At 42.2% G+C, this 11,494-nt stretch overlaps 1 protein-coding gene across 2 annotated transcripts; it reads right to left on the bottom strand.

Moving 5' to 3' along the window:
- Positions 1 to 10,145, bottom strand: LOC310945283 (allantoinase, mitochondrial). 2 transcript variants are annotated; one of them, XM_083911326.1, is made up of 12 exons: positions 10,044 to 10,145; positions 7,567 to 7,715; positions 7,235 to 7,386; positions 4,980 to 5,094; positions 4,757 to 4,903; positions 4,623 to 4,668; positions 3,662 to 3,755; positions 3,366 to 3,552; positions 3,082 to 3,220; positions 1,074 to 1,246; positions 262 to 294; positions 1 to 171 (listed from the first exon to the last, which is right to left on the bottom strand). In XM_083911326.1, exons 2-12 carry the CDS (start codon positions 7,711 to 7,713, stop codon positions 22 to 24), a joined length of 1,383 nt encoding a protein of 460 aa, XP_083767452.1. In that variant the 5' UTR covers positions 7,714 to 7,715; positions 10,044 to 10,145; the 3' UTR covers positions 1 to 21. The 2 variants fall into 2 exon arrangements, with proteins under 2 accessions (XP_083767452.1, XP_083767451.1); XM_083911325.1 differs by lacking the exon at positions 10,044 to 10,145 and having other exon boundaries at positions 7,567 to 7,964.
- Positions 10,146 to 11,494: the final 1,349 nt, after the last annotated feature.

Raw genomic sequence — 11,494 nt, 5'->3', positions numbered from 1 at the left:
ACAGCCTGTTGTTATTATGCTTCACAGTTGAGCTTGATTTCTCCTCTGAGGGATGAGGAGATGCTTCCCCAGAGGCTCGGGGCAGAAGGAGCCTTCTCTGTACACCAGCTGCCCCCTGACGATGGTGGCACACACCACTCCTTGCAGTGTGATGCCAAGGTAAGGAGTTAGCTGCACAAACACACACATATGATCATAAGCTCGGTCACATATAAAATGTGCTCCTTACATTATACCATTTGTTCATTTAATGTGGTTTACCTTGTTTTTATGATGTATGTTTGCTTCTTTAATCTGTGACGCATGACAGAAAAAATGAAATCAATACAATGTGAGTATATAGCTGTTCTTTGTCAACAAAGTCCTAAATATAAAGCAGATTTAGGGTCTTTATTAAAGGTCTCATATTGTAAAACAATATATTTCAGTGTCTTTTTTTTAAATTATAAAGCAGCTCTAGGTGCTATATAAATATATAAGAGGATCAAACACACAGTCCCTATTCAGAAACTGTGTCTTTAAGCGTTTGAGGTGTGGCACCGTTTATTCCACGATTGAAATTACCCGCATGATCGGCACTGCTTCCGTGTTGTGTGGCCCATAGAGCAGACCCACTGGAGACAGGTTCTGTGCGCCACTAACTTGAATGGGGATTTAATGATTGAATTGTGCGACTCTTCTAGACTTTCCAAATGTTATCGGACTGAATGGATCAAATTCTGTTATTAACACGAGTCATTTTGTGTCGCTCAAAAATGGAAAAAAATTCAATGTTTGGCCACCATGTCAAACTGGCTTCAAAGCCTGTGGCACTCCCTGGGGTAATATGTGCCATTAGACCCATTCCACGGCTGCCATGATGGTGCGGAGACACCGAGAGCGCAGATGTGGAAGACCCGGAAACAGGAGCGGGGCTTAAAGAGACAGGCGCTTAAACGGTATATTCAGACACACAGTATGCAATAAATACATTAAAGCATGTAAACAAATGCTTAAAGAAACATCAATACAAGTATGAATCTGGAAATGAGCATAATACATCCCCTTTGATGTTATGGATTCCTTATACTAACTTCAAATTCTCTCTCTGGGTCCCATATGACCAAGTCAGCATCATATCCAGGGGCGAGGCTTCCCTTCCGGCTGTCTAGACTACTCAGCTGGGCTGTTTTCTGGCTGAGGAGTCTCACCACATCAGACAGCTGAAAGCCTCTCTTACTGGCTGAACTCCAGAATAGAGGCAGACCTGCAAATGGTTAAAAATGGGTGAAGAGATTAACAGGCCTATGGAGAATTGAGTTGACACTATCAAATATTTATGAGGTTTTTCACAGTTTGTCTCCCGCATTCATCAATTGTTTCTTAAAGGCACAATCACATCAGGAAGTGTAATGTTCTATGTGGTAAAGTAGTAAACATTGTGGATCAGGGTCTTCCTGGTGTCAGACTTTGACCACCCTCTCACTGTGCCTGAACAGTAAATGATTGTTCTGTCCTCTAAACTGGCACTCAGCTCTTGTTTACCTCCATGTGAACTTTGCCCAGAGTGGCTGACGGTAGGAGGATTATGGGAAGGAGGGAGCAACTAATCCACCCTAAAATAAAATTGCTGTAATATTGCACAGGCCAGGTTTAAAATGAGAATTTTAGCCAGGATCTCCTTCAGATGAACAGCAGTGAGGATAAATCCTGGATCTGCTCCGTAGACAGTGAATAATGTGAAAACTGCCATGGCTCTGTGAAAGCAGCCACAGAAATGTTACAGCGATGCTGGGGCTGGGGCTTTATCGATTCACAGCTCAAAGCTCTACATTCAGATATTAGAATGTAAATTCACAAAAGCTCTACAGTAGGCAGCAGAGTATGTGTCACCTAACATTATCAATTCCCCAAAATCACTTCCCAGCAAAATAAATCATTGCGTGAATTAAATCAGTGCACTGATTGTTGATTAAGTGAACATGGGACAATGATGAGTCAATGACCTTTGACTACATGTTGAGAGAGACAGAGAATGATGATGTCACATCAAACATATAGTCCACAGGGGTAAGGTAAGATAAATTGTAAAAAGCCATGAAAAAAACATAAAGATTATACACTGCTTAGCATTTGAAGCCGCACCAGCTAGTTGCCAGCTTTGCCTGTCTGTTGTTTGGCTCTGGGCAGGTAGCATGGTCTGTTTATCAGAGCCTTTAGCTGAACACAGCTGGCTGCTGAAGCTGGAGATGCAGCTGATGAGATCATTTAGACTGAAGCAAAACAGGACTAAGCTAAACTGTGAGCTGAAACATGTTCAAACGCTCTTAGAGCAGAGAGCCTGTGCAAACCCCTACAGTGCAGAGCCTGTTACACAATAGACTACTGGGTTAGGTTTAGGGAAAGATGGTGTGTTGGGATTTTAAGAACATATGTTTGTTATGTAACTTATTTGCATGCTGTTAATTAAGGACATAAAAAAACAAGTCAACATTGAATTTATCTTTCACGCAGGACACAAACAGCAGCCTCCTACGTCACCTGTCTTTTTCCTTTAATGCAGCCCTGCATGTTCTGACTCACAATTATGTGAGTTATACAGTATATGAATTATAGGAGTGTGTTACTTATTGTAGGTATAAACAGGAACATGTCACTAAAAGCAACTCTTTTTACATTACACATAGTCATTTAACCTATTGTTAAAATATTGGTAAGTGTACCTTTTCATTTTTATTTACATTGTCTTGTCAAAGATTTTGGCGTCATTTTATTAACATTTAGGAAATGATTTCCATGATCTCTATGATATGACATGAACGCAGCATTGTGGTAACAAGTTGTGATCATAGTTTTAACAATGCACACGGGGACCTAACTGGGGAACGGGTCAAAACCATAGACTGTATAAAAAAATGGACGCAGCATACCCGTCGGGGTCCGTTCTCTCAACTTGATCTTGATTGAAATATACAGACTAGAATGTTTTTTGTACCAGGCCTTAAATGGGTTTGCTCTTTTGCTGCTCTATTATGAAACCTTGTGTTTTATTATGATAAAACAAATATTGTGTATGAAATATGGCTGTCACTAATCAGTTACCAAATTGTAGAGAAGAAATTCCTCCCCAAGCCTCAGTGAAGTCTCCATTATCTAGTTTCTTCAGATCAGGGGTGCAGGGGGAATGATCAGACACCACCATGTCAATCTGCCCAGCTTTCAGTGCAGACCACAACTGCTCCTGTGGGGACAAAGTCAATCATCTACTAGTAATTAAAGAATAATAAAGCAAATAATAAAGCAAGTGCAGCCCAGTTTTATGTTGCGACTCAAACTGAAAGTACCGTAGTCGGATTTTCATCTACTGTGCATCCTCTTCTGATTACCTTGTTAACAGATCCTCTGATGGGGGGGCAGCACTTGAATTGTGTGGCCCCTGCTGGTATGTTCTCTGCACATAGGCTGAGGTAGTGGTGGGTAGTCTCCACTGTCAACGGGGCTCCGGCCTGCCGCGCTTCCTGAATAAGCTTCAATGGCTTTGCAGAGGACAAGTGAACTATATGGCACCGCACCCTGGAGCAGAGAGAGTAAGCTCATTGTAACATCAATGCTACAATTACAATCAAACGCTATCCAGAAAGGCCCATTATGATGTGATTACTTGTCACCATAGTGATCTTACTGGTACTGGAGGCAGAGTTCTGTGACAGTGCGAATTGCCTCTATCTCCATGACATCCGGTCTGGACTGCAGAAAGGTGGAGTACTGACAAGGGTCTAACACGGGAAGTGGTGTAGGCAGCGGTGTGGAGTTCATACGAAACAGAGCAGGGAAGAATATCAGTATGATATCAATACTGTGTTATTATGAATCGTAATGTATGGAAGAGCAGCTATAGCTTAAATGTTGCTATTTATTGGTTTATAAGATCCCACATTATGCTCATTTTCAGGTTCATACTTGTTTCATGGTTAAATGTTAGAAAAAAGAAAAAAATTCTCATCCTGTCTGTCCAAATGAACCCGTATTTACCCTAAACTGAAACACTACATTTTAGCGCCTGTCTCTTTAAGACCCCCTCCTGAAAAAGCCCAGTCTGCTCTGATTGGTCAGAGTTTCCAGGTCTTCCACATCTGCTCTCTTGGGATCTCTGCACCTTCACTGCAGCTGGGGAGTGACTGTAACAGCACTGTAGCAATACTTTACTTTATATATATATATATATATATAAATATATATATATATATATATATATATATATATATATATATATATATATATATATATATATATATATATATATATATATATATATATAGTAGTGTTATGATTTCACGACCGTATGTCCTGACGGCTTTAAAGACACAGTTTCTGAATACAGGCTGTGTGCATTCCTCTGTGGATTGAGCATTTTGATACTTTCAGAGTATTTATATAGCACCTCTAACTGCTTTATAATAAATAAATAAAAACATATTAATCTCACTTTTTATAATATGGTTAACTTATTAGTAGTACACTTTTCTGATCTCGTTAGACTATTCTAGCGCACGTCAGAAAAATCTGAATCTTTACACAATGGTAGATCATTTTCTGAATGGGTCACATATTTGATCTTTTGTATCCTGTAAAAGTAATATTACCTCCATTCTCCTCTGTTGTCTGCTGAACATCCATCTCTGCGTGAAACTAAAGGAGACAAGGTAGAAGATATTATAATAATTCTCCTTAACTTAATTTAGGCATGTTATGGGACTTGCCGCAGGTAGTAAGTTACCAGCAGGACACTTCCTGTGCCTTGCAGCTGCTTCATGGCTGTGTGTAGATCACTGTCAGTCACATGGGGAAACTCCTCCACCCCACTGTGGATGAGGAAACACTTGAAGCCAGCCACTCCAGCCTGGATCATGGGCCGAAGGTCTAGCTATAAGGAGACATCCGCTGTTAGTGTGTGGTCGTAACTTAGCACAGTCTGGGTGGAAATGTGTTCATACTTATACCTGATTGCCAGGAATCACACCACCCCAGAAGGCTGTGTCCACGAAACACTGCCCAGTCGCCTCCCGCAGCTTCTCATGTAAATTTCCAAGTGTGGTAGTTGGAGGGATGCTGTTTCTGTGGGAATTTTAAAGGGGACATGTTATGAGTGTTTTCAGATTCAAGCTTATATTTTTCAACTATACCATATTTATATACTTTAATATAAAAAACACATTTTGGCTTTGTCAGTAATGACTGCTGTACTGTAGTCACCCCCTGTCTGAGAAGCTGCGTTTTGGTACCTGTCTCTTTAAGCCCCCCTCTCAAAAAAGTCCGGTCTGCTCCGATTTGGTCAGTGTTTTAGAGTCTTATGCTTCTGCGCTCCCGCCGTCTCTGTACTGTCTGTTCAAACCAGGGACTGAGTATAGCTGCATTTCCTACCGGTAAAAAAATCACCAATAAAGGCTTTCTAAACCAAAAACTACACAGGCAAGTGGACCTGTTCCAGCAGGAATGTGATCTGAATTAAGGAGAGATCAACTGTAACAACTGCAAACAAGATTACAAGTTTCCCTTACGTTAACATGTAGCTACATGTAGCAGTGTATATAATGTAAACACTGCAGTAACTGTCTGGGACAGATGACAATATTAAGAAAACCGGCATTAAATTACATCACTTCAATGTAATAGTTTTTTTTTTTTTTTTTTAAAGTGTTTAGGAAGGATTACTCACATCTGACATTGTAACATTTCATATACAGTATGACAGAAAATAATGAAAAACATAATAGGTCACCCTTTACAAAGAGTATAACTCACTGCTGCCAATTTAACATCTAATGTCTCCAGCGTGTTATATATTCATATGTAAGATAAGAGAAAACAATGCACAGATCCTGTGTAGCAAAGTACATACTGTGGAACAGAGAGCTACATTTAGTACACTATGTACTATTATGTAACATAATAGTACATTGTGTACTAAATGTTAGTATCACCAGGCCTAATACATTGCCTATAGAAAGTTACGATACCCTTTTGAAATAGTCACTTATTTTGTTTTGCAGCCTGAAATGATAATACATAAAAGAAACATTCAAGTGAATTTTTTTTTCTTCTAAATTTCATAAAAAGTAATAAGTAGCAGGGTTGGAAAAGTGATGAGTCCCAGATTTAATCCTTTGAGGATGCACCTTTTGCTTTAATTACAGCCGTCAGTCTGTTTGGATTTGTCTCTACCAGCTTTGTGCACCTAGATTGGGGAATATTTCCCCATTCTTCCTGCAGAAGTGTTGGAGTTCAGTCAGATTCTGTGGTGAGTGGTGATGGACTGACTCTTCAAGTCCATCCACAGATGTTCTGTAGGATTCAGGTCAGGGCTCTGACTGGGCCACTCTAGGACATCCACCTTCCTGTCCTTTAGCCACTGTGTTGTTTTTATGGAGGTGTGTTTTGGGTCGTTGTCGTTGTTTTCCTAAAGAATTTGGGTGGACTTGGCAGCATCCATTTTCCCTTCAATCCTGACCAACTGCCCAGTCCCCGCTGAAGAGAAACAAGCCCACAACATGATGCTGCCACCACCAGGCTTCACTGTAGGGATGGTGTGTTTTGGGTGGTGTGCTGTGTTTGGTTTCTGCCAAACATAGCGCTTGGAGTTCAGCCCAAAAAGTTCAGTTTTGGTCTCATCTGACCATATAACCTTTAACACATGGCATCAGAATCTTCAGTATGTTTTTTTTTTACCAGACTCAGTGTGACATTTTTTCAGAAGAGGCTTTCTTCTCTCCACCCTGCCAAACATGTAGAACATGTGAAATTGTTGCCACATGCACAGATGGACCAACCTCTGCCATAAAGACTTGTAACTCCTTCAAGGTCCCGATGGGCCTCTTGGTAGCTTCCCTGATCAAGCTTTTGCTGGCTCGGCCATCCAGTTTTGAGGGGCGGCCCAATACAATTTACAACAATTACAATAGTTTTCAACAATTTTCAGAAATTTTGAACTTTTATTTTACTCATATCACGCTTGGAAAAATATATATTTTCTATAATGTATTATCATTTCAGGCTGTAAAACAAAAAAAGTGACTAACTCATGACTTTCTTTAGGCACTGTATCTTGTTCTACAGTCCATTTAATATTTGCTTTAGGAGGACAGTTATCTCTCATTCTGTTTACCCTGAAACCTTCACCCTCCACCGGTTCAGGTGGTGGTGTAAGGTCAGACAGTGGGTTATGATTGATTTGGAAAGGGGGATGTCTCCTACTTACAGCGGCATGTCCACAATAGTTGTCACCCCTCCAGCTGCGGCAGCCCTGGTGGCGGTCCAGAAACCCTCCCAGGAGGTGCGACCTGGTTCATTCACATGAACATGGGAATCTACAATGCCTGGCATCACCACACTGTCACCCACATCCAACACCTGCCATCACAGTTGGGTTACATACGGGATAGCATCATTGTTTTAGTGCAAATACATTATAAGGGGTGTTAAATCAGTGCATATGACCTTATAAACATACAGACAGATATATTTCATTGTCTGTCTCCATATATCCACAGTCAGTATTCAAAAAAATGAGACCAATGAAAGCTGGCTTACCTCGCAGGCAACATCCTCAGAAAAGTCGCTGTTTGAGAGTATTTGATGGATCTTCCCATCCTTAATTACGATGACTGCAGGGCAGACTTCCTCACCGAGCAGTACCCTCTTACTCCTTACAGCACTAACTGTTGACCCGAGCTCCATGTCTGTGTTTATTGAGAGTTAAAGAGCACAACAGATTCTCTTAACTCTGCTTCTACACCTCAGATAGAAACGAGGCAGGTCAATGGCCTGGTGTTGAGGCACCACCCCCTGCTTACGGTTCCAAGTATAAGCATTTGTTGACTTTTCCTGTCTGTGTGACATACAGCCTGCTGAATTACAGAGTCAACCATGCACAGCAGTATAGGTGATACTTCACATGTAAGGACTGGAATTAGTCAGATGACAGAATATAATCACATGCACGGAGACTATTTAAATGTAAGAATGATGAGGACATGGTGATATGGCTGCGGTGTGGGGAGCCTCAGCTTGTGAGACTAGACTTTAGCTGAAAAAACGGTTTTGGCCGCGGCCAAAAGGACAGTGTGAGCATACACTGTGGACAGTGTTTGGATCGTAAATGTCAAAACAGTCCTTTGGACTTGACAGTCATAAACATACTATAGCTATAATATGCAAGCCTACAGGCAATGATGAGCAATGAGCAAGATTACCATTTATAACTTGAAAAAATTACGAGTTCAGATAGGGTTCTACAGATAAGCATATTTAACATAAAATGAAAAAATGAAACACTCAACCATTTCATTCAAATATGATACATAAAATACATCTCAGCACAGTAGTTAGACTAGTCCCAGCCTGGTCAGTTGCGTACATGAACTGATGAAGCCTCTTGGATGAGAGGTGAAATGTCTTCCTAGACAAATAACCAAGTCCAGTTGCTTTTGACTGAAATTGCTCTGGGGATAACGATGACAAATGAGAACATTCACAGGCTTATTTTAGCATAAGTCCTCAGCAGTGGAGATATTTCCTTTCTGACAAAAAAAAACCTGCAGACCTGGCCTCAAGAGGTTCAAACAAGCTCCTCACTTCAAAGTGGTTTAGGGCGCGCTCACACTATCCTCCCGGACCGAGACCCGGACTTTAGGGTACTTGTCCCCCCTCCCTCTCCCCCCGCGCCCCAGCCCCGTTTGTACTCACACTACCAGGGCCTCGGCCAATACTTCTTGCTGTCCATACATCATCACGCCGTAACACGTCACACGCATTGATCGCGTGTGTGTGGCTTTGTTTACAAATCTTTCCACAGACAGTTTTTGTGCGTCTTGTCGACTGTTTTTGAATATTTTCATCCGACCAAATCTGCAGTAAACACTCCACCTCCGCATCACACCAACATGAACCTTTCACCGCCATTGTTGTTGTTGTTAAATGTCCGCGCATGGTCCGTCCTTCTATTTACATGTCCGAACAGGCGGACATAACGCTACTGCCGTAGGGCTCGTGCTCGTGCGCGTACACGTGCGCACGCTCGTGCTCGTACATGTGCAAACGGCTCCGCTAAAGCCCACCTATTTCAAGCGGGCCGTGGCGGCCCAGCTGGCCCCAGTTGAGCGCGGAGCGGGTGCGCTCACACTACTTAAAGGTACTAGACTTTAAGGGCGTGATCACATTATCCGTTTGGCCGCGGCCAAAACCGGTTTTTCAGTTAAAGTCTAGTACCTTTAAGTAGTGTGAGCGCACCCGCTCCGCGCTCAACTGGGGCCAGCTGGGCCGCCACGGCCCGCTTGAAATAGGTGGGCTTTAGCGGAGCCGTTTGCACATGTACGAGCACGAGCGTGCGCACGTGTACGCGCACGAGCACGAGCCCTACGGCAGTAGCGTTATGTCCGCCTGTTCGGACATGTAAATAGAAGGACGGACCATGCGCGGACATTTAACAACAACAACAATGGCGGTGAAAGGTTCATGTTGGTGTGATGCGGAGGTGGAGTGTTTACTGCAGATTTGGTCGGATGAAAATATTCAAAAACAGTCGACAAGACGCACAAAAACTGTCTGTGGAAAGATTTGTAAACAAAGCCACACACACGCGATCAATGCGTGTGACGTGTTACGGCGTGATGATGTATGGACAGCAAGAAGTATTGGCCGAGGCCCTGGTAGTGTGAGTACAAACGGGGCTGGGGCGCGGGGGGAGAGGGAGGGGGGACAAGTACCCTAAAGTCCGGGTCTCGGTCCGGGAGGATAGTGTGAGCGCGCCCTAACTGAAAAACCGGTTTTGGCCGCGGCCAAACGGATAATGTGATCACGCCCTTAATTGCAAAACTGCGAGTTTTGATAGGGTGTAACAGATAAGCATAACATGAAATGAGGAATTCCCCCTTTAAACAAAATCACACAAAACATGAAAAACATTAAAACATTAACAGTGAAAATGACACATAAAACGCAGCTCAACCATACCAGTTCAAGCATATACTGTATACTGTAGCTACTGCATTACACACTTCCATACTTACTACATGTAGCAAGGCTGAGGAATGTTAACAGGAGTTAACTTACAGAACATGGAGCCAACAGAGCAACACACACACACACACACACACACACTCACAGGCAAAACTACAAACATATGTCATAGGCTTTTGACAAACCTTGTATCCTTAACAGTCAGGTGCTAAACAAAGAACAGGTATGACAGCCCTTTTGGAACCTGTTGCCTGACACACCCATAAGCATACCCTTTACTGCATTACCCTTTCAAAATAAAAGCACCCACCTTTATAATGTAACTATCAAGATAACATAAAAAAAACCTTAAGGAACACCTATGGACCAATGCCGAAGGTTATACACTCCCACCAAAAACATGAGTGTTTTTTAGAACACTACATCCGTACAGTCTATGAGAATGTCCACACATAATACATTCATACTTTAACGACAGATGGCTTGCCAGAACAAGTCCATCTTTATCCGCCATTGTCTCTACAATCTGTGGCCCATCTCCACTCTGTCCATGGCAGATCATTTGTCTTCTTCATAGTCTTGCATTGCCAGACCAACACAAGGCTTTGTCAGTGCTGGAGAAAAGTCTGGCTGGATGATTTAACATTCTGGACATGTTCTGGCTTGTTTGTATTTCTTTAAACCAAACACAATCATCTTGGGCAGTGCTAAGCCCCGGATGTAGCGAAAGTTCCCTTGTAAAATAGAAAACGCAGATAGTGGAAGTGGAGGACAAAGCCGGCTGAAATAGGCGGCCACTGGCAGGCTTTATGCTAACAGTCTACATCCCGTAAGTCGTAGTGTGACTTTTTGCCGATTTGTCTCTCCCATACGCCTCCTGCAAGGCTACAGGGGGGAGCATTTGAGTTGGTGTCACACTGCTTCTTCTCATTATCATCCACTTGGTTTAAAGCTTTTCTCAGTTTGTTTTTAGCTCCAACAAAACCTCTTCCCTGATCACACACACATCACACTTCAATATTACTCCTTTTATGGAAATAAAACAACAAAGGCCTTACATTTCAATGTGGATAGCTTGACAGCAAAACATCAACAGTGGGACCTTTTCCTCGATGTTTGACCTGCACATGATAATCAGCTATGTCGTCCTGCTAATGTGATGGAATAATTGGATTGATTGAAATAATCACTGGATATTTCCGTAAAATAAGAAAGATGTATATTTCCAGTTTTCCTCCCACCTTGAGGATTCCATCATGAAAAAAATCCACCTGATACAGTTTACTCTGTGAAGGAAGTCGAGTTTCCTAACTGAGCAACTTTATCTTCTCTGAATACTTTGTAAGTCTTTTATGATGATGCGGCGTGCGTCTGTTTGCTCCTGTACAGTGTTGTGACCTGTTGACTCGTCACTCTTGACACAGCGGAGAAGATGGGAGTTCATACCTTGAACATAACTTTGACAAGCGGTCTGAGAGATTTTATTGCTCCATGGTTTGTA

The sequence above is a fragment of the Echiichthys vipera genome (genome assembly GCF_963691815.1).
Source record: "Echiichthys vipera genome assembly, chromosome: 3".
NCBI classification, from domain to species: Eukaryota; Metazoa; Chordata; class Actinopteri; order Perciformes; family Trachinidae; genus Echiichthys; species Echiichthys vipera.
The sequence above is the reverse complement of the archived record's forward strand: the minus strand, read 5'-3'. Positions and strand labels throughout refer to the sequence as shown.

Coding starts and splice junctions, on each gene's coding strand:
- LOC310945283 (XM_083911326.1), bottom strand. CDS start 7,713: ATGGAGCTCGGGTCAACAGTTAGTGCTGTAAGGAGTAAGAGGGTACTG. Junction 3,221..3,365: donor TCAGAGGATCTGTTAACAAG/GTAATCAGAAGA, acceptor TTGTCCCCACAG/GAGCAGTTGTGGTCTGCACT. Junction 172..261: donor ACATACATCATAAAAACAAG/GTAAACCACATT, acceptor GTGTTTGTGCAG/CTAACTCCTTACCTTGGCAT.